Source organism: Oncorhynchus masou, chromosome 13, assembly GCF_036934945.1.
Source record: "Oncorhynchus masou masou isolate Uvic2021 chromosome 13, UVic_Omas_1.1, whole genome shotgun sequence".
Classification (NCBI taxonomy): Eukaryota; Metazoa; Chordata; class Actinopteri; order Salmoniformes; family Salmonidae; genus Oncorhynchus; species Oncorhynchus masou.
Window position 1 is genome coordinate 45,731,291 of NC_088224.1, and position 20,729 is coordinate 45,752,019.

Sequence of the window (20,729 nt, forward strand, 5' to 3'; positions counted from 1 at the left end):
GTCCTCTCATGCTCTCCTCCTTGGCTCCACCTCCCAGGGAAGCAGAGGGACACGATTAGGGAGGGGGATAAGGAGAGAGAGAGAGCAAGAGAGAGTGGGGGGAGAGCTGACTTGTGTCTAGAATCAATCAGTTGTTTTTTTCTTCCACTCACTCACTGCATTTTTCCAGACGGCATGTGCGAGCTTAGGCTCTGGACCTCATTTCCTACCCCCTATCTCTCTGTCCTGCTCTCTCTATACCCTTCTTTCTGACTAACTCATTCATTCCTTCTCATGCTTTGTGGATGCGAATCAGGGGAATTCCTGCCTTTGAATCCAATCTCCCTGTCCGTGCCGCCTCTCCTCTTATCCCTATATCCAGGACCCTCCAAAGCCGGTCTGTCTCAGCTCCATTAGAAATGTGGTGCTCTGTGGCTCTGGTTGTCTGTGGATTCTCTGCTTTGGTCCAGGGTAGGTCTGCCTCTCTATTTACTCTCTGACTACATTGCAAGATTAGAGTTACAAAGCCAGAGGGAAAGACTAGGAAAGGATCACTGGAAAGGAGGAGAGGAGGATTGAGAAGTGTATGTGTGTGTGAGTATTTTTGTGTTCTCTCAATGTTTGTGCTCTTGTTTTATGTTGGTCTGTGTGTATATGCCTACCTGTGTGCCTAGTGAATACAGAAGTCTACAGTTATTCAGAACCCGATGTGATGTGGTCCACAACGTAAAATACATGCTGTCTGTTGCAGGGACGGACAGAAAAAGAAAGAGAGAGAGAGTTGGTATATAAAGCGAGAGAGATGGGGAGACATGCTTTATTAGATAAAACGCTGCAATCATAAATTTCACAACCTCCCTCACTCTTTCACCCTCTATTTTCCCCAAAATCTCTGTGGACAGAGTGCAGTATCAATGGGATTGAACCAGCAGGGAACAGACAATTATCAATGGTGGCACGTCAATTGAATACCATTATAGATCTGGTTCGATCTTGCTTCCTTGTTATATTGTTATGTATGGACATGTTGCTGCAACATAGAGCAGAGTATAGCTGTAAGCAGCAGGATAGATAGGTCACTAAGGGAGAGGAGATTACTACATTATATCAGAGGCTGCCTGCCCTGCAACTATGTAAAGAGCTACTGAACTTTCCTCAACGCAAAATCGTGAATCATTTCCTGACCGTAACCTTTTGTAGAGATTCTTGTTACTTTCCCGGTGAAATTTGGTTAAAGTCCTTGGGACTATTGACACACAGTGGTAAAGAATAATAAAACAGCTAGAAGTACACAGACCACTGACAGAGAGCTTAATATCTGTTTGTACACCAAATGGATTTGAAATGACACGCAACAACTAAACACATATAGGGCAAAATAGTAGGACTAAAGTTATGGGCTAGGAGGTTAAAAGACAAAAGCAAATACACTAGACAAGACAATACCTGAGTGGCACAGCGGTCTAAGGCACTGCATCTCAGTGCTAGTAGGCGTCACTACAGACCCTGGTTCGATTCCAGGCTGTATCACAACTAGCTGTCATTGGGAGTCCCATAGGGCGGTGCACAATTGGTCCAGCCTTGTCTGGGTTAGGGTTTGGACGGGGTAGGCTGTCATTGTAAATAAAAATGTGTTCTTAACTGACTCGCCTAGTTACAAAAAAACAAAAAAAAGTAATATATAAAAGATGCTGACAAGAATATGCTAAGTCACATCTAAAATATTTAAAATCCACTGACTTTTTAGCTGACACATCGGATTGTCAAATGTTTGCCTGCCGACAGTACTTACTTAGCACCTCTGAACAGAGTGTCGACAGTCAATCTCTTTTGTGATCACACAGCATAGACCTTGACGTCGTCAGCCACTCAGCCTCGTTAAAATACTCCAAACCAGAAGGTGCTGCTTAGTTTATGGTCTAGATTTCAATGTTAGCTAGCTAGCTGCAGTAATGTTATTATTTTGTAGAAGGCCCTTGTTGATACTAGCCATATGGTCACAGCTAGGTAACTACCTAGCAAGATGACGAAGAAACAATTTAATTCACTCTCCATAATCCCATACTGCCAGTGCTAACCCATAGCCAAATGTTTAACTAGCTAGCTAAGGACACTGCTCTAACTCGGAAGCCAACACAGGCAGCTGTTTCATGGAAACTAATCCATTGGGATTTAATTATAATGTCAATACTAGCTACAGTTGAAAATTGGAGAACACATTGGGAGGGATTTTAGACCATTCCTCCATACAGAATATTTCCAGACCCTTGACATCCTTCATTTGCATTTATGGACTGCCACCTTCAATTCAAACCACAGGTTTGTTTGGAGACTGTTGATTTTGTGGCCAAATAATACTTTTTTGTGGGTTTTGATGTTTGTTTAGTGTCAGTGTCTTGCTGGCAGAAGAAACCAGGGTTTTGACAAAACTATCCTGGTAATGTGTAAAGTTCATGATGCTGTTGACCTTAACAAGGGCCCCAGGACCAGTGGATGCAAAATAGCCACATAACATTAAAGGTCCATCACATTTGACAGTAGGTATAGGGTTAGTTTCTGCATATTAACCTTTCTTTGGACACAAAACCTACCACTGGTGTGTGTGGCTAAAGAGCTCTATTTCCATGTCATCCAACAAATGTAAATGCCTGGAGTTTGCTAAATGGCATTGGAACTGGTGCTGTGGTCAGATGACATGAAAATAGAGCTCTTTGGAAATATTCTGTATGGAGGAATGGTCTAAGATCTCTAAGATGTGTTCTCCAATCTAATAAAACATTTTAGAAAAAGGCTCATTGCCGATATCCTCGCAAGTTGAGGTATTGAAAGGAGGGGTGCTAATGACTATGACCCCTATCTTTTTGAAAATTGTTTTTATTAATAGTTAAACAAAATGTCCCAATTTTTTGGAGCATACAATATAGCTCAGTATTTGTATTATTTATTTTATACATTCTTTTTTGTTCGTTGTTTTTATCAAGGGTGCCAATAATTTGACCTGACTGTATGTAAATGAGTCTCCACAACACTATTATGAAGCAAATCCTTTGAACATCATGCCTTATTTAATGATTCACCCACGCTTACTTAAATTTGTAGTGCTTCACGGGTTTTACACTTACAAAACTGCTTGATTATTCATTAATTAAGCATTGAGAAGTAGTGCCTACAACTTTCGCTGAGGATCCTCTCATCCTCCACTAATTTCCCCAATTCCTCCTCCGCCCGTCTTCTTCATCTTTACTTATCCCACATACTTTCCTCTCCTGTCCATGCCCCCTCTTTTGTATATCACCGCGCTTCTGAAATCTTCTACTCTCCTTCTCCCTCTTTCCTTCCATCTCTCTCTGCTCCATTCTTCTCTGTCCATTTTCCTTTCTCCTCCCACTGGGCAAAAACTGGTTGCATTAACGTTGTTTTCACATAATTTCAACAAAAACATGTAATGTGATGATGTTGAATCAATGTGGAGAACTGATTGGATTTGCAAAAAGTCATCAACGTAAGGGGATTTCAATTTTTTTCCACCCAACTTTGAACCTAAATTCAATCAATGACATGGTGACATTTCTTTGTTGATTTCACGTTGCATTCACATTAGTTGATAACTCAACCAAATGTAAATCAAAACTAGACATTGAAATTACGTCTGTGGCCAGTGGGCGGTCCTCTTCATGCCGGTCCTCTTTTTTTTTTCTATATCGCCTTTTCTGAAATATTTTCTTAAATCTCTCTCTGCTCCCTTCTTCTCTGTACATATTCACCTTTCCATGGCCCTTCTTTTGTCTTCATCACCTCTATTCTGAAATCTTCTACTCTCCTTTTCTCTCTTTCTTTCCATCTCCCTCTCCCCCTTCCTCTCTCAGTGTCGATTCAGGGCCCTCACCAGAGAACCTTGTTGAAGAACCTTCTGAAGGACTACAATCGAATGGAGAGGCCGGTGGGCAATGATTCACACTCCCTCACAGTCTTCTTCACTATCAGTCTGATGCAGATCATGGATGTGGTAGGGATCAATGTTCATATTACATTTATGTTATTTTATCCGTCTGCTTGTCAGTACGTCGACCTGTCTGTTGGTGTCTTCGTCTATACCTGTGCAAACTCTGCTCTGTTAAAGTAAATATTCCACAGCAACTTCAAAAATGACTCAGAATTCTTTGAGGCATGTCTCTCAATATAGAATTGACTCAAAATGATTTACATATTATAGGATGAGAAGAATCAGGTCCTCACCACCAACATCTGGCTTCGGATGGTAAGCACAGCACAGCTTCAAGTGAACAGCTGTCAGAGTGAGAGTGAATGTATTGTATCCTTCTCAGTGGACCTTCTTAGTTATATATTCAGTTGAAGTTGGATTAAATTGCCATGTCCAATATATCCAGTCTGAGTCTATCTTCCAGAGCTGGTTTGATCATTATCTTCAGTGGAACCAGACTGAATACCCTGGAGTGAAAAACCTTCGGTTTACAACTGACCAGGTGTGGACGCCAGACATCCTCCTTTACAACAGGTAATACACCTATGGTCCTATTCATATCGTCATGCATCACATGCATGTGTTTTATGGTTTTAAAACACTACTGTTCAGAGTTTGATCCACCCTTTCCTTTCTCTTTCCTCAGTGCAGACGATGACTTTGACTCCACCTTCAAGACCAACGTGTTGGTCAACTCCAGTGGATTCGCAGAGTATCTCCCTCCAGGTGAGTCCCTTTCTATCTTTCCTACTCTGATATTACATACAGTATCAGTCAAAAGTTTGGACACACCTACTCATTCAAGGGATTTTCTTTATTTGTACTATTTTCTACATTGTAGAATAGTGAAAACATCAAAACTATGAAATAACACATATGGAATTATGTAGTAACCCAAAAAGTGTTAAACAAATCAATATATTTTATATTATTTATATTTTACTACATTATTCAAAGTAGCCACCCTTTGCCTTGATGACAGCTTTTCACACTCTTGGCATTCTCACAACCAGCTTCATGAGGAATGCTTTTCCAACATTCTTGAAGGAGTTCCCACATATGCTGAGCACTTGTTGGCTGCTTTTCTTCACTCTGCAGTCCAACTCATCCCAAACCATCTCGTCTAGTTTTTACATTTGGTTGAGTTATCAACTAATGTGAATGCAACGTGAAATCAACAAAGAAACAAAGAAATCAACAAAGAAATGTCACCATGTCATTGATTGAATTTAGGTTCAAAGTTGGGTGGAAAAAAATTGAAATCCCCTTACGTTGATGACTTTTTGCAAATCCAATCAGTTCTCCACATTGATTCAACATCATCACATTACATGTTTTTGTTGAAATTATGTGAAAACAACGTTAATGCAACCAGTTTTTGCCCAGTGGGAGGAGAAAGGAAAATGGACAGAGAAGAATGGAGCAGAGAGAGATGGAAGGAAAGAGGGAGAAGGAGAGTAGAAGATTTCAGAAGCGCGGTGATATACAAAAGAGGGGGCATGGACAGGAGAGGAAAGTATGTGGGATAAGTAAAGATGAAGAAGACGGGCGGAGGAGGAATCGGGGAAATTAGTGGAGGATGAGAGGAACCTCAGCGAAAGTTGTAGGCACTACTTCTCAATGCTTAATTAATGAATAATCAAGCAGTTTTGTAAGTGTAAAACCCGTGAAGCACTACAAATTTAAGTAAGCATGGGTGAATCATTAAATAAGGCATGATGTTCAAAGGATTTGCTTCATAATAGTGTTGTGGAGACTCATTTACATACAGTCAGGTCAAATTATTGGCACCCTTGATAAAAACAATGAACAAAAAAGAATGTATAAAATAAATAATACAAATACTGAGCTATATTGTATGCTCCAAAAAATTGGGACATTTTGTTTAACTATTAATAAAAACAATTCTCAAAAAGATAGGGGTCATAGTCATTAGCACCCCTCCTTTCAATACCTCAACTTGCGAGGATATCGGCAATGAGCCTTTTTGTGGAGGCCAGGTCATCTGATGCAGCACCATCACTCTCCTTCTTTGTCAAATAGCCCCTACACAGCCTGGAAGTGTGTTTGGGGTCATTGTCCTGTTGAAAAACAAATGATAGTACCACTAAACGTAAACCAGATGGGATGCCGTATCGCTGCAGAATGCTGTGGTAGCCATGCTGGTTAAGTGTGCCTTGAATTCTAAATAAATCACAGACGGTGTTACCAGCAAAGCAGCCCCACATCATCACACCTCCTCCTCTATGTTTCACAATGGGAACCACACATGTGGAGATCATCCGTTCACCTACTCTACGTCTCACAAAGACATGGCAGTTGGAACGAAAAATCTCAAATTTGGACTCATCAGACCAAAGAAAAGATTTCCCCTGGTCAATTGTCCATTGCTTGTGTTTCTTGGCCCAAGCAAGTTTCTTCTTATTATTGGTGTCCTTTAGTAGTGGTTTCTTTGCAGCAATTTGACCATGAAGGTCTGATTCACAGTCTCCTCTGAACAGTTGATGTTGAGATGTGTCTGTTACTTGAATTCTGTGAAGTATTTATTTGGGATGCAATCTGAGGTGCATTTAACTCTAATGAACTTATCCTCTGCAGCAGAGGTAACTCTGGGTCTTCTTTTCTTGTAGCGGTCCTCATGAGAGCCGGTTACATCATAGCACTTGATGGTTTTAGCGACTGCACTTGAAGAAACTTTCAAAGTTCTTGAAATTTTCCTGATTGACTGACCTTCATGTCTTAAAGTAATGATGGTCTGTCATTTCTCTTTGCTTATTTGAGGTGTTCTTTCCATAATATGGACTTGGGTCTTTTATTATTCCACCCCTACCTGTCACAACACAACTGATTGTCTCAAACGCATTAAGGAAAGTAATTCAACAAATTAACTTAAAGGCACACCTGTTAATTGAAATACATTCCAGGTGACGACCTCATGAAGCTGGTTGAGAGAATGCGCAAATCTGTCATCAAGGCAAAGGGTGGCTACTTTGAAGAATCTCAAATATAAAATATTTTTAACACTTCTTTGGTTATTACATGATTCCATATATGTTATTTCATAGTTGTGATGTCTTCACTATTATTCTACACTGTAGAAAATAGCAAAAATATAGCAGGTGTGTCCAAACTTTTGGCTGGTACTGTGTATATATAGATATTTTTTTTTTAAACTTTGGTAGTGGCCTTTTCTGTGGGTATGTGTGTAACATGTAACATAAATGGTGTCACAGTGTCTGTCAACAGACTGTGGGATCACACAACTAACGGAGAACTTTGTTCCGGTGCGCAGATTTTGTCACTGATCATTTGGAAAAAATCACGATTTCACAGGTGTTCGCATCTTTTGAATTTCTGAAAGGGGAGGGGACATTTGGCCCATAGACTTGTCCATAACTTGCAGACAGAGTGGGGTGGAGCTACCAATCAGCTTCTGCTGTTCGTTCTAATATCTTTTCTAACACATCTGCACCATGAACTTAATTGAGCATCTGACGCAATTACGCAAGATTTTAGTTCTGGGTTTCCGATTATTCTTAATTATGACATCAATATTTGAAACAGCATCCTCAGCTACTGTAGCAACAAATCCAATGTGCAGTGTTTCTTCTATATGGGAGATATTTACCCCTCTCAAATTTTAAGACCAAATTGGTTGAATCCTCTCAGACTCCTCCCCCAACCCCACATTAAAGACTTCTGGGGTCCAGTCCCTTGTGCCAGACTAAACCAAAATGGCCTTTTGAAGTCAAGTCAAGAAATGGGTGCAAAGAAATTCCATCATTTCTTATTCAGTGGATATGTTTATTTATAAGGTGGTGAATGTAAACACAGTTGGATAATTAAATGTCAGAAGGGGTGATATGGGGCTGTGTCCCAAATTGCACCCTATTCCCTATTTAGTGCGCACATTTTAACCAGGTCCCATAGGGCGCTGCTCGAAGTAGCGCACTACGTAGGGAATAGGGTGCCATTTGGGATGAACTCATGATGATGTCGTGCATGGAGAATTGGGACTGCGACACACACAGGAACGCTATACTATACAGAATATCAAAGATCTGATCTGGCCTCTCGTCATAAAAGCCTGTGTAATTACTGGGTTCCATTTGGCCTGGAGATAAAAGACTATGGGCTCTGTATACCAGGGAGGGTTTGGGAGCTTGACTCCTGGGTAAATAATTAAAAAGCAGCAACCCTCTGGAGCTCTCGTGGTTTTTAAAGGTTTAGTTTTCATAGCTCAGATGAGATATATGATAGAACTTTAGGTGGATGGTAACATTTGGAAATAGTTTTCATATATAGCTCAGATATGATGCATGGTGTATTGGCAGGATGGTGTCTTAGGCTGGTTCCCAAACGGCGCCGTTTGGGACAAACACTAAGGGAACGAAAGGAAATAGATTTTGAATGCTGGGGTGATCCATCTTGTTTCCTGTGCAGAGGTTGTTTTTCAGGGAATTCTCCAGAGATTTAAGATATACTGTATTTTTTTGAAGTAAAGAATCATGAGATATTGGTTGCAGTTTTAGAGGACATTTTGGTCAAGCATTGTTGCTTGTCGGATCAGCTTTTAGAGTAATCAAATTATTAGCTTAGAGAATCTGTTACAGAGCTGCAGGAGAGCAGTGAATTGCAAATGGAAGTAAATGTAGCTTTTAGCTAATCGGTTTAGTTTTTAGGTTTAATGAATCTAGAGAAAACAATAAGTTATTACAGAGCCCTTAAAACAGTACAAAGAGGTGTTTTTGTATATTGGACTGTTCATTCTTGACAATTTCACGGCTCAGAGACTAAAGCAATGCCATTATGAGCGGGGAAAAAACAACTACTGAATGAAACTACATTTTAAATCTTGCATTGGGAATTTGATATGTGAAGTGACTACGTTTTATAAATAATGCTGGATTTAATTTGGTTTGATTGTCAACTTCTAAACCATTAAAATTGCTTTTCAGACCCTTCTCTGTTTTTCTAAAGCTTAATTTGCATGTCTTGTGACTCATTAATATTTTTGAGTGCTGTTTGGAAGACTACTTTGGCATTTTGGTTGTGTGCACTACTGGACAACAGGCTTGATTTGTTCATTTCAGTTTTTACTTTGCCAGCGATCTCTCTGTGCATCGATTGTGTTGTACTTTGTGTGTGGTTCTGTATAATGAAAAAGTTGATCTGAATAGTCTGGATAAGCTGTCTGCAGCGTAAATAGAAATATTATTTCAGCTAATGGCAATTTGTCAGGATAATAAAACTAGCATTCCAGTCAGTGTCTATGGAAGGCAGCCACTGTGCAGTGTCACTTTCTATATGGCACTCTCTGGGTGCGTCCCACCAATATATGTCCTTTCTCCTGAAGTGTAGACTCATTCACTACTTTCCACAAATCTAAAAGCATTGGATTGGTGGAGGCAGGGGCCAGGCTAGAGGGAATTTACCAGTCATTTCCTTTAAAATCAGTGAAGGGGCGTGAGCAAGTGCAATATGGTAAGAGGGAGAGATAATTGGGACGTAGTCACTCACTCTTGTAATGTTTAACTGTGGTTAAGTACTGATCCCTCCTCCAGAATGCTTAAAAATAGGTGCCAGAACAAGAAGATACAGTATGTGCAAAGTAGCATTGTTAAAAGTGTAAGTGAACAACAAGAAAAATGTCTCTAATTTGCTCTCACAATCTCCCACTGTATGGGATGTCTACACAGTGTACAAAACATTAGGAACACCTTCCTAATGTTGAGTGTGAAAAACCCATCAGCGTTGCAGTTCTTGACACACTCAAACCGGCACTACCATAACCCATTCAAAGGCACTTCAATCTTTTGTCTTGCCTGTCCGTATCTCAATTGTCTCAAAGCTTAAAAATCCTTCTTTAACCTGTCCCCTCCCCTTCATCTACACTGATTGAAGTGGATTTAACAAGTGACATCAATAAGGGATCATAGCTTTCACCTGGTCAGTCTATGTAATTGAAAGAGCTTCTTAATGTTTTGTACACTCAGTGTATATCTCCTATATGTCACTCTTTGCATCCCTTTTATCAATTTCTTTCCCTGTATGTCAGGGATTTTCATGAGCACATGTAACGTGGACGTACGTTGGTTCCCCTTCGACATCCAAAAGTGTGAGATGAAGTTTGGCTCATGGACGTACGATGGCTGGCTGATGGACCTACAAATGAACGAGGCCGACATCTCCGGTTACATGTCCAACGGGGAATGGGACCTAGTGGGTGAGTGGGATTGGACTGCCCTCCTAAATTTCTGTTATCAATTGCTCAACTTAAATTGTTAACTAAAGCTAGAATTTTTATGAAAATTCCCACTTTATTCTGTCCCTTACTTTTTCTCTTTTTTTCTCACCTCACTCACTCAAGGAGTGCCAGGCACTCGTAGCGAGGTGTTCTATGACTGCTGTAAGGAGCCCTACCCCGATGTGACGTTCGTTGTGACCATCCGCCGGCGCACTCTCTACTACGCTCTAAACTTGCTCATCCCCTGTGTGCTGCTGTCCTCCATGACCCTGCTTATCTTCCTACTGCCTGCCGACTCTGGGGAGAAGATCTCTCTGGGTGAGCAGAGAGGAGAGGGTGGATGATCTAAGAGGGATAGATATTTTTCTAAAAGAAACAGATGAGGATGGAGGACAGCAGCATAGAGAGGAGGAGAAGGGGAAAGGCATTAGAGAGTGAAGGAATAAGAAGAGGATGGGAGGGGAATAATGGTGATGGGGAAGAAAGGATGACAGGGGAGAGAGAGTAGATTGATTCTAGTAAAGGGTGAAAACTAAAGAGCGGAGGAAAACAGAGAAGACCTAGAAGAGTTTTGGGGATGTGTAAAAATTTAACCTGATTTGAGGATGCATTACAGTGCATTGTATTACTGGAAAAGATGCATAATTCCTCACACACCATAGCCAATTAACATATTGATGTAATTAAGCCCAGGAATTGATTAGGGAGAGAGAGCGTACATACACACAGCCTTCCAGGAATTCAGCTTGATGAACAGGTTTTAAGGAATTTGGAGCCAAGATACAGCCTGCCTGATATCCGGTTATGTTGTGCAACACAAGCTATGTACCCAAAACCCACCGTGGTGTGGAGAGGCAGTTTTAAAAAAAACTCTCATCGAGTCTCATGTTAAGGGTAGAAATTGCACCCAGTTTTGCCTTGGCGCTGATTGATTATCACCCCCAAAAATATTCCCCCAGGGAAGTTGAGACTTCTTTCTGTTTAGATTTGAAAACTAACAGTTGTTAAGCAAGGGGGCAGCGCTCACGGGCTATTTGTATGGGTGTTTCAGCGAGACGGACATAGAGGGGATCCAACCAGTGTAAAAGCACAGCCCCCTTCATTATTGAGGCACCATCTGCGGACCAAATGGCACCTTATTCCCTTTATAATCTACTACTTTTGACAAGGGTTCTGGTCAAAAGTAGTGCACTTACATGGGGAATAGGGTGCCAACATCAAAGGAGCCTCTTCAGATGCTGAAGTCAGGAGGACTTGGAGTTTGGCATCAACCAGGCTTGCCAAGATAAACATATGGCCTTACATGAGAGCCACTGTCCATCTCTTCTGTGACATTCTTTAAAGTTAAATGCTACATTTCCTCTCGACCCTTGAAGTGACACTTGTTTAATCTATTGAGCGAACAGGGCCGACTCACTTGAAAGATGTTTGTTTTATCGGCTTGCATCTGCACGGTACCAGTTATGCCAAGAAAGCACTTGGAAAATGTGGGGGGAGGGGGAAGAAAGTGGGACAGAGGTAATGGGAGGAGATGAAGATTAGATCTGGTGAATGAAGAGTAAGATGGGGAAGAGAGAGGGAGCAGAGACAGCCAGGGTAGATGGATTGCTAATATAGGGTAAGCATATGTGGGTTTAGAAGTAAGGCTCTACTAAGGGCAATTGAAGAAGAGGAATGGCCCAAAAGTAATTCACTTTGAGTATATTACTCTGTCACACTTTGCAATTTGCATCAGATCGAACCAAGTCTACTCGTATGAAGTTGAAATCAATTACGTTGGCTTGACTGGCAAAGAACATAAAATATTTGCCAAACGAGATGCCTACAAGGTTTATCTTTACAAATGTCGATTTCTTGAGGCTCGCCCGGGATCAAACCTGATTGAGGCACAGATGTTAATAAATGTGTGAGGAGTGTGAGGAGTGGTGTGTGTTATAGTTGTACTGAGTATCACACACATTTTATTACCCCTAGTCAGTTAAAATGGAGATTGTGCTCAGCAGCCACTCACGGTTTTATACATTTTCAATATCTTCCTCTCTGTTCAGGTATCACTGTGCTGCTCTCGCTCACGGTCTTCATGTTGCTGGTGGCAGAGATCATGCCAGCCACTTCAGATTCCATCCCTCTCATAGGTGTGTTCTCATACAGTTTGTTGTTTTGGCTCTCTACTCCAGCACTTTGGATTTGAAATGATACAATGACTATGAGGATAAAGTACAGACTGTCAGCTTTAATTTGAGTGTATTTTAATCTATTTCGAAATTACAGCACTTTTTGTGCATAGTCCGCCCATTTTAAGCAGACCAATACACTTATATATGTATTAAAGAAGAAAGAAATTAAGTATTTGGTCCCATATTGATAGCACGCAATGTCTACATCAAGCTTGTGACTCCACAAAATTTGTTGGATTGCATTTGCGGTTTGTTTTAGATTATTTTGGTCCTAATAGAAATTAATTCTAAATAATGTAGTGTGTCTTTTTGGAGTCACTTTTGTTAATAAGAATAGAATGTGTTTCTAAATACTTCTACATTAATGTGAATGCTACCATGATTACAGATAATCGTGAATGAATAATGATGAGTGAGAATGTTAGGCACAAATATCTTATCTCCAAGACATGCTAACCCCTCACCTTTACAATAACATGGGAGGTTAGAATTTTATGGGGGTATGATATGTGTGTCTAACTTTCTCACATCACGATTCATTCAGGATTATCCGTAATCATGGTAGTATCCACATGAATGTAGAAGTAAATCCAAAGTGCTGGAGTATATAGCCAAAACAACATGTAACTGCCCTAATACTTTTGGAGCTCACTGTATGTCTGTTAAGAGTGTAGTGTGTGTGTTTGAAATAATTGTCCCAAATGTTGGTTAGGCACTGGTGATCTAACCATCTGTTTGTCCTTAACTGTAATTGACTAAATAAATCGTAAAGATTCAATGGTGGAAATTATGTACGGTGAGCTCACTGCAGCCAGACAGATGAGTTGCCCCCCCTAAAACACAAATCCAGCCCATTAAAGCCCAAGAAAAATGTCATGATCAGCAAGAAAACCACTGTTAGCATTATTGTTATTACAAATGTCTTCCTCTCTCTACTCTAACTGTTTTCTCTCTTTCCTGCCCCCCTTTCAGGACAGTACTTTGCTAGTACTATGATCATTGTTGGGATGTCAGTCATAGCTACAACGGTGGTGCTGCAGTATCACCACCACGACCCAAACGGAGGCCAGATGCCCAAATGGGTAAGGCCAGACCTCATGCTGTCCATTTGACATTTTAGTCATTAAGCAGACACTCTTATCCAGAACAACTTACGGAGCAATTTTCCTTACTCAAGGGCACAAACAGATTTTTCACTTTAGGAGGCTCGGGATTCAAACCAGCGACCTTTCAGTTACTGGCCCAACGTCTAAACCGCTAGCCTACCTGGCGCCATTCATTACTAACTATGAGCATTTCCCATAGGAAAACATGGCACTCTTAGCGCCATGTGCTAACCCACCAAACCTTCCATGGCTGGTCTCCTGGTATACCACAATCAAACAGTTTTTACCCCATTATGGCTAATGCTAACAAGATAACTCTTGGTTTGCCATACCCCTTTGGTATAGCCATTTTCTCATTGCAACTGGCCAAACACGTGTGGGTCGTTATTGAATTGTAGTGGCATTTGGGCATGGAATTTTTGAATTTTATTTAATTTAAAATGTATTTGGGTCCATCTTCCACTTCTAAATCAACTAATTAAATCAGCTTAATTACTTTAAATCCTTTGTACCATTATGATAACATTGCACCACCATGAGGAGTAGTGATGGTAATACCAATGACAAATGAGGTAATTGAGAATTTTCTAAAATCGAGGCAAATATGCTCAAATCTAAGGTCATTAACCCTTTAAAAATGATTTACTAAAGTGATATGATTAATCATTTTGGCGGGGCGGGGCTTTACCTAGCAAAGACTGATAGATGACCTGGAGCCAGTGGGGTTGGCGACAATTATGTAGTGAGGGCCAGCCAACGAGACCATACAGGTCGTAGTGGTGGGTAGTTTATGGGGCTTTGGTGACAAAACGGATGGCACTGTGATAGACTACATCCAGTTTGCTGAGTACACTGTTGGAGGCTATTTTGTAAATGACATCGCCGAAGTCAAGGATCGGTAGGATAGTCAGTTTTACGAGGGTATGTTTGGCAGCATGAGTGAAGGAGGCTTTGTTTGCAAAATAGTAAGCCGATTCTAGATTTAATTTTGCATTGGATATGCTTAATGTGAGTCTGGAAGTAGAGTTTACAGTCTACCCAGACACCTAGGTATTTGTAGTTGTCCACATATTCTAAGTCAGAACCATCCAGAGTAGTGATGCTTGTCGGGCGGGAGGGTGTGGGCAACAATCGGTTGAAGAGCATGCATTTAGTTTTACTCGCATTTAAAAACAGTTGGAGGCCATGGAAGGAGTGTTGTATGGCATTGAAGCTTGTTTGGAGGTTTGTTAACGCAGTGTCCAAAGAAGGGCCAGATGTATACAGAATCTTGTCGTCTGCGTAGAGGTGGATCAGAGAAACACCAGCAGCAAGAGCGACATCATTGATATATACAGAAAATAAAAAGAGTCGGACAACAGGCGGAGGTCCGGAAAACAGGCGCTCCGATTTGACACACTGAACTCTATCTGAGAAGTAGTTGGTGAACCAGGCGAGGCAGTCATTTGAGAAACCAAGGCTTTTGAGTCTGCCGATAAGAATGCGGTGATTGACAGAGTCTAAAGCTTTGGCCAGGCTGATAAAGACGGCTGCACAGTACTGTTTTTTATTGATGGCGGTTATGATATCATTTAGGACCTTGAGCGTGGCTGAACCATGACCAGCTCGGAAACCAGATTGCATAGTGGAGAAGCTACGGTGGGATTCGAAATGGTCAGTGATCTGTTTGTTAACTTGGCTATCGAAGATTTTAGAATGGCAGGGCAGGATGGATATAGGTCTATAACAGTTTGGGTCTAGAGTGTCTCCCCCTTTGAAGAGGGGGACGACCGCGGCAGCTTTCCAATCTTTGGGGATCTCAGACGATACGAAAGAGAGATTGAACAGGCTAGTAATAGGGGTTGCAACAATTTTGGCAGATCATTTTAGAAAGAGAGGGTCCAGATTGTCTAGCCCAGCTGATTTGTAGGAATCCAGATTTTGCAGCTCTTTCAGAACATCAGCTGTCTGGATTTGGGTGAAGGAGAAGCAGGGGGGCTTGGGCAAGTTGCTGTTGGCTGGGTTAGTTGTAGCCAGGTGGGAAGCATGGCCAGCCGAAGAAAAATGTTTATTGAAATTATCAATTATCGTAGATTTATCGGTGGTGACAGTGTTTCCCAGCCTCAGTGCAGTGGGCAGCTGGAAGGAGGTGCTCTTATTCTCCATGGACTTTTGGAATTAGTGCTGCAGAATGCAAATTTCTGTTTGAAAAAGCTAGCCTTAGCTTTCTTAACTGACTGAGTATATTGGTTCCTGACTTCCCTGAAAAGTTGCATATCATGGAGGCTATTCGATGCTAATGAAGAACACCACAGGATGTTTTTGTGCTGGTCTAGGGCAGTCAAGTCTGGGATGAAGCAAGGGCTATATCTGTTCTTTGTTCAATTTTTTTTAAATGGGGCATGCTTATTTAAGATGGCGAGAAAAGCACTTTTAAAGAGCAACCCGGCATCCTCTACTGACGGGATTAGGTCAATATCCTTTCAGGATACCCGGGCCAGGTCGATTAGAAAGGCCTGCTCGCTAAAGTGTTTTAGGGAGCGTTTGACCACGGACCTATCATGCATGCGGGCAATGAGTCAGTGATCGCTGAGATCCTGGTTGAAGACAGCAGAGGTGTATTTAGAGGGAAAGTTGGTCAGGATGATATCCAAGAGGGTGCCCATGGTTACGGATTTAGGGTTGCACCTGGTAGGTTCCTTAATAATTTGTGTGAGATTGAGGGCATCTAGCTTAGATTGTAGGACGGCTGGGTTGTTAAGCATATCCCAGTTTAGGTCACCGAACAGCACGAACTCTGAAGATAGATGGGGGGCAATCAATTCACATATGGTATCCAGGGCACAGCTGGGGGCTGAAGGTGGGTCTATAACAAGCGGCAACGGTGAGAGACTTGTTTCTGGAAAGGTGGATTTTTAAAAGTAGAAGCTCGAATTGTTTGGACACAGACCTGGATAGAATGACAGAACTCTGCAGGCTCTCTCTGTAGTAGATTGCAACCCTGCCCCCTTTGGCAGTTCTATTTTGTCGGAAGACGTTATAGCTAGGGATAGAAATTTCAGGATTTTTGGTGGCCTTCCTAAGTCATGATTTAGACACGGCTAGGACATCACAGTTGGTGGATAAATGGACAGTTAATTGGATAATCACAGCTGAGTGAAATAGCACAGAATTGCAAACATTGTTAATCTCCAATCAACATTAAATAACCCTAAACCGAGGAACTAGGGAGTCTCGCCGTCTCTCTAATAGGAGTACAATCTCCATAACTTCACCTACTCAGTGTATAAATTCCAGCGGCATAGCCCTCTAATTCAATTAGGTACACCCATTTAGTAACGGGTTGGATCCCCCCCCCCCTCCCCTTTGCATCCAGAACAGCCTGAATTCTCCTGGTTATGGAAACATTGCTCAATAGGTATCATGGGACCTAATGTGTCAGGAAAACATTCCATATACACCTGCATCGTTGACACCAGGCAGGATGGGGCCATGGACTGATGTTGCTTACGCCAAATCCTGACTCTGCCATCAGCATGACGCAACAGGAACTTGGATTCGTTGGACAAGGGGATGTTTTTCCATTCATCAATTTTCCAGTGTTGGTGATCGTGTGCCCACTGGAGCTAAAAACAAGCCTCTTGTTTTTAGCTGACAGGCGTGGAACCCGGAGTGGACGAGTTGTGCGTTCCGAGACGCCGTTCTGCTCCCCACTGTTGTGCTACACCATTTTTTTGCCTGTTTGTGGCCCGCCTGTTCGCTAGCGCCATTCTCCTCTAACCTCTCTCATCAACAAGCTGTTTTTGCCCACAGGACTGCCACTGACGGGATGTTTTTTGTTTGGCGCACCATTCTCTGTAAACCCTAGAAACTGTTGTGCGTGAAAAGCCTAGGAAGCCGGCTGTTTCTGAGATACTGAAACCGAAGCGCCTACCACGTGCTCAGTCACTTAGAATGGGAAAAATGTGTAACCTAATGTTCAATCGAACAGTAACTGAATGCCTCAATGCCTGCTTTATATAGCAAGCCACAGCCACGTGTGTCTGTAGGAGCGAACCACTGAGTGTATATAAATTAAGGAAGCAGCGGAATTGTCAGTTCTCAAAACTTGCATTCAGAATGCAGATCGGCATTTCATATTTTTTTCCTAGCCTCTCTCCACTTTAAATATATTATGCACATTGATAACTTGCTAGAAAACATCTTCACCAACTAATGTATAATAGTAGCAGCAGACAGTAGCAATTGGAGCAAAACATGCAAGAAGAAATTACTGGTGAAATTATCAAGCGATAAAAAGCAAGTGAACGGAGAGAATACATGCCAAAGTATTACTGTGAAGCTTTGTGATTGGTTCACCCAGGTGAGCGTCGTCCCAAAGCCGGGACTTGTTGAACGGCTCGGTTTTCACAGAGCCATAGGCAGAATTTAAGAAAATATCGCAGCAATGACTAGTTCTCGAGGCGGGTTTTAATGTACCACATTTTTTACCCCATAGCCCTTTCAGATATAAAAAGAAAAGACGGTATGTAAAGACTGGTTTTGGTCTAGATATAAAAAGGGATAAAAGATATGTAAGGAGGAGGCAGATGCCACGACAGATTATTGTGCTCATGAAAGTAGCATTGAATACTAAAGGTCAAGTTGAATATACCAGCATCCGCACACACAACCCGCTTTAACTGGCTTAAAGGTTTCCCCCCCAAGTGTATTACCAAGTGCACTACCCTTTGTAAGAGTAAGTGTATTCCTAACTAGATGTGTTTTCCTCCCTTGCTATGTATCTATATTATAACATCCTTCTCTGATTGATTCTCCCTTTTCTTCCTTTCAGGTTAATGTGGTCCTACTGCAGTGGGTAGCATGGTTCCTACGTATGAAGCGCCCAGGGGAGAGTGATGACCCAGAGCGACCACCCTGCGCCCCCCACCTACGGCGCTGCTCTTCAAGCTCCCAAAGCGGTAGCATCCCTAACCCTCCAGACCCCACGCTCAACCCACTGCACCCCCAGAACCTGGCCCCTCTCCAGGCTGGCCCCCTGCACGCGGGTCAACCCCACCTTCACGCCCAGTCCAGCGCCAACAACAACGGAAACCTGCTCTACATCGGCTTCCAGAACCTGGACGACCCCCCACTGCTCCCAGACCACATCCAGAGTTACAGCAACTCAGCCGGGCCTCCTCGAGTAGCAGGCAGCCCCCCTCCACCACCCCCCACCCCCAACGAGGACACTGTGGGCTGCCCTAGCACCATTTCCAGTGGCGGAGGCTTTGGAATAGGGGTTGGAGGACAGTACTCGGGAGGGGGTATAGGTGATCCCCAGCTCCAGGCTATTCTGGAGGAGGTGCGTTACATGGCGGACCGCTTCCGTGAACAGGATGAGACGGAGAGCGTGGCCGACCAGTGGAAGTTTGCGGCAGCTGTCATTGACCGGCTCTGCCTGGTGGCCTTCAGTATGTTCAACATCATCTGCACCATCGCCATCCTCATGTCCGCTCCCAACTTTGTCGAGGCTGCCTCCAAGGACTTCTTCTGAGGAAGAAGAGGATGGGGCAGAGGAGAAGAGAAATAATGAGGGAGAAGAGATGTAGGGGAGAAAGAGCAGGATGTGGAATGATTTGGGGCTTAGTCCAAGAGGGCTATTGTCAGGGACCCTCATGTCAAGATGAGGGGGGTCCTTTGGAGAGGACTATAGAACATCAAGATGTTCTCTTGAAATCTATCAATGACCTCTGATGAAATGGAACAGGATGGGGTGTGATGAGTTTATGGGCGAAGAATCCAAAAAGGCATGGTTCAACAACTGTACAGGGTGAAGTAAATTGTACTGAATTATGAGGCTTTTTCAAAGACCTTTAAGAAGTGAAGGTGAACAGGAAGGGCAATAAGAAAAGTGGAGCATGGGATAATTCAACCTGAGATTGGGAAGATTGCAGTACTTACAGAAAGAGAGAGAGGGAAATAGACAGATGGATATGGCTGTTTTATTTGATGTCAAATCCCAGAAAAGAAAAAAAGGCAAAGAAAGACTGCATCATTTACTGAAACAGGGGACCAGGAGGAAGGGGGAGAGACTGACTTTTACAAGGAAAGACAAGGAATGAGTGTGTGAACAGACAGAGGTTTTCCCTGGTGACAGTGAAGGTGGGAGGATCAAACAAACTGAACTTGGCCTCGTCTCTGAGATAGAAAGAAGAACAAAGCGAATTAGAGGAATGAAAATAATATCTAATCTTTCATTCTGTCATTTGTTTCATGGGCATCAAATTGAAAGGCCTTAAATAACATGCCACCAATTTCAGATCAGTTGAGGCACCAAATGAATTCCCATTTAACAGCCCCATTTCCTTCCCCAGGCCTTATCTGTCAGTGGGTTGCCAGTGTATACCAATCTCCACTTTTTGTCCTACGGTGTAGTGCTCCTTGTGATTGGGTAACTGCATTAGTGTATAATCAGTGTAATTGCCAGTAATTGTGTTACAGTGGAGGGTCGATCCAATAATGACCCATCAAACAGTCACCTAATAGAATTTGGCAGGTCCTAATAGAGAAGGCTGATCTCATTGAGCTCCAAAGTGAAATCTTAATATACTGTATGTGAGGTCAGCAACTTTAAGAGGAATGTGAAGGAAAGTGATCCTCAAAGCTCAAGATGAACACACAAATGACTTGGATGATTGGAATGACACTCATTTTTATATTGCACAATATGGTTGACAATTGATGGGAGTTTTATTTTTCGATATTTTCATATTTTCCAAATTCAACATATACTTACTAAAATATATTTCCTATCGTTATTTTAAAGACCTGAGACAACTCCTGGAAGATCTCACATCTCCCGCTCGCTCTATAAACTGACGCATCTCCTCCCTTCAGTGGAAACCTCAAGCTGGGAGTTGGACTGACTCTCTGGCACACACATGTATAGAAACATTTCCCATCCCGAAATAAAGTATTATTTTTCTACCATCCTTGCCTTCCTCAACGGACACTGGTGCTGATATACGCAAGAGAAAAATGACAGAGGGGCAGAGAAAGTGCTGACACAGCGCACGCCGGACAGGGTTTTAAATTGATTACTCCTTCAGGAAGAGAGGAGGGAGGGAGGAAGGAAGGAAGGAGGGGGTAGCGGGCCATGCTCGGTAATTCAATGGATTTATAAGAGAGGACCAGGGAAATAGCCACTCGACAAAGCATAACTCAGTCACACAATAATGCAAAATATGTAGTATATTAATAGTACATTTTGGTAAATG

At 42.2% G+C, this 20,729-nt stretch overlaps 1 protein-coding gene across 1 annotated transcript; it reads left to right on the plus strand.

The window, feature by feature from the left end:
* The first annotated feature begins 493 nt into the window (after positions 1-493).
* On the plus strand, positions 494-20,439 carry LOC135552424 (neuronal acetylcholine receptor subunit alpha-7-like). Its single transcript, XM_064984021.1, has 10 exons — positions 494-3,481; positions 3,846-3,985; positions 4,193-4,237; positions 4,386-4,495; positions 4,608-4,687; positions 10,020-10,187; positions 10,332-10,526; positions 12,257-12,343; positions 13,358-13,467; positions 18,305-20,439. Exons 1-10 carry the CDS (start codon positions 3,430-3,432, stop codon positions 19,004-19,006), a joined length of 1,689 nt encoding a protein of 562 aa, XP_064840093.1. The 5' UTR covers positions 494-3,429; the 3' UTR covers positions 19,007-20,439.
* Positions 20,440-20,729: the final 290 nt, after the last annotated feature.

Excerpts from the sequence above, each read along its gene's own strand:
- LOC135552424 (XM_064984021.1), top strand. The coding sequence starts at position 3,430 with ATGATGTTGAATCAATGTGGAGAACTGATTGGATTTGCAAAAAGTCAT. Across the intron at positions 3,482-3,845 it reads ATTTGCAAAAAGTCATCAAC|TGTCGATTCAGGGCCCTCAC; the intron begins GTAAGGGGATTT and ends TTCCTCTCTCAG. Across the intron at positions 12,344-13,357 it reads AGATTCCATCCCTCTCATAG|GACAGTACTTTGCTAGTACT; the intron begins GTGTGTTCTCAT and ends CCCCCCTTTCAG.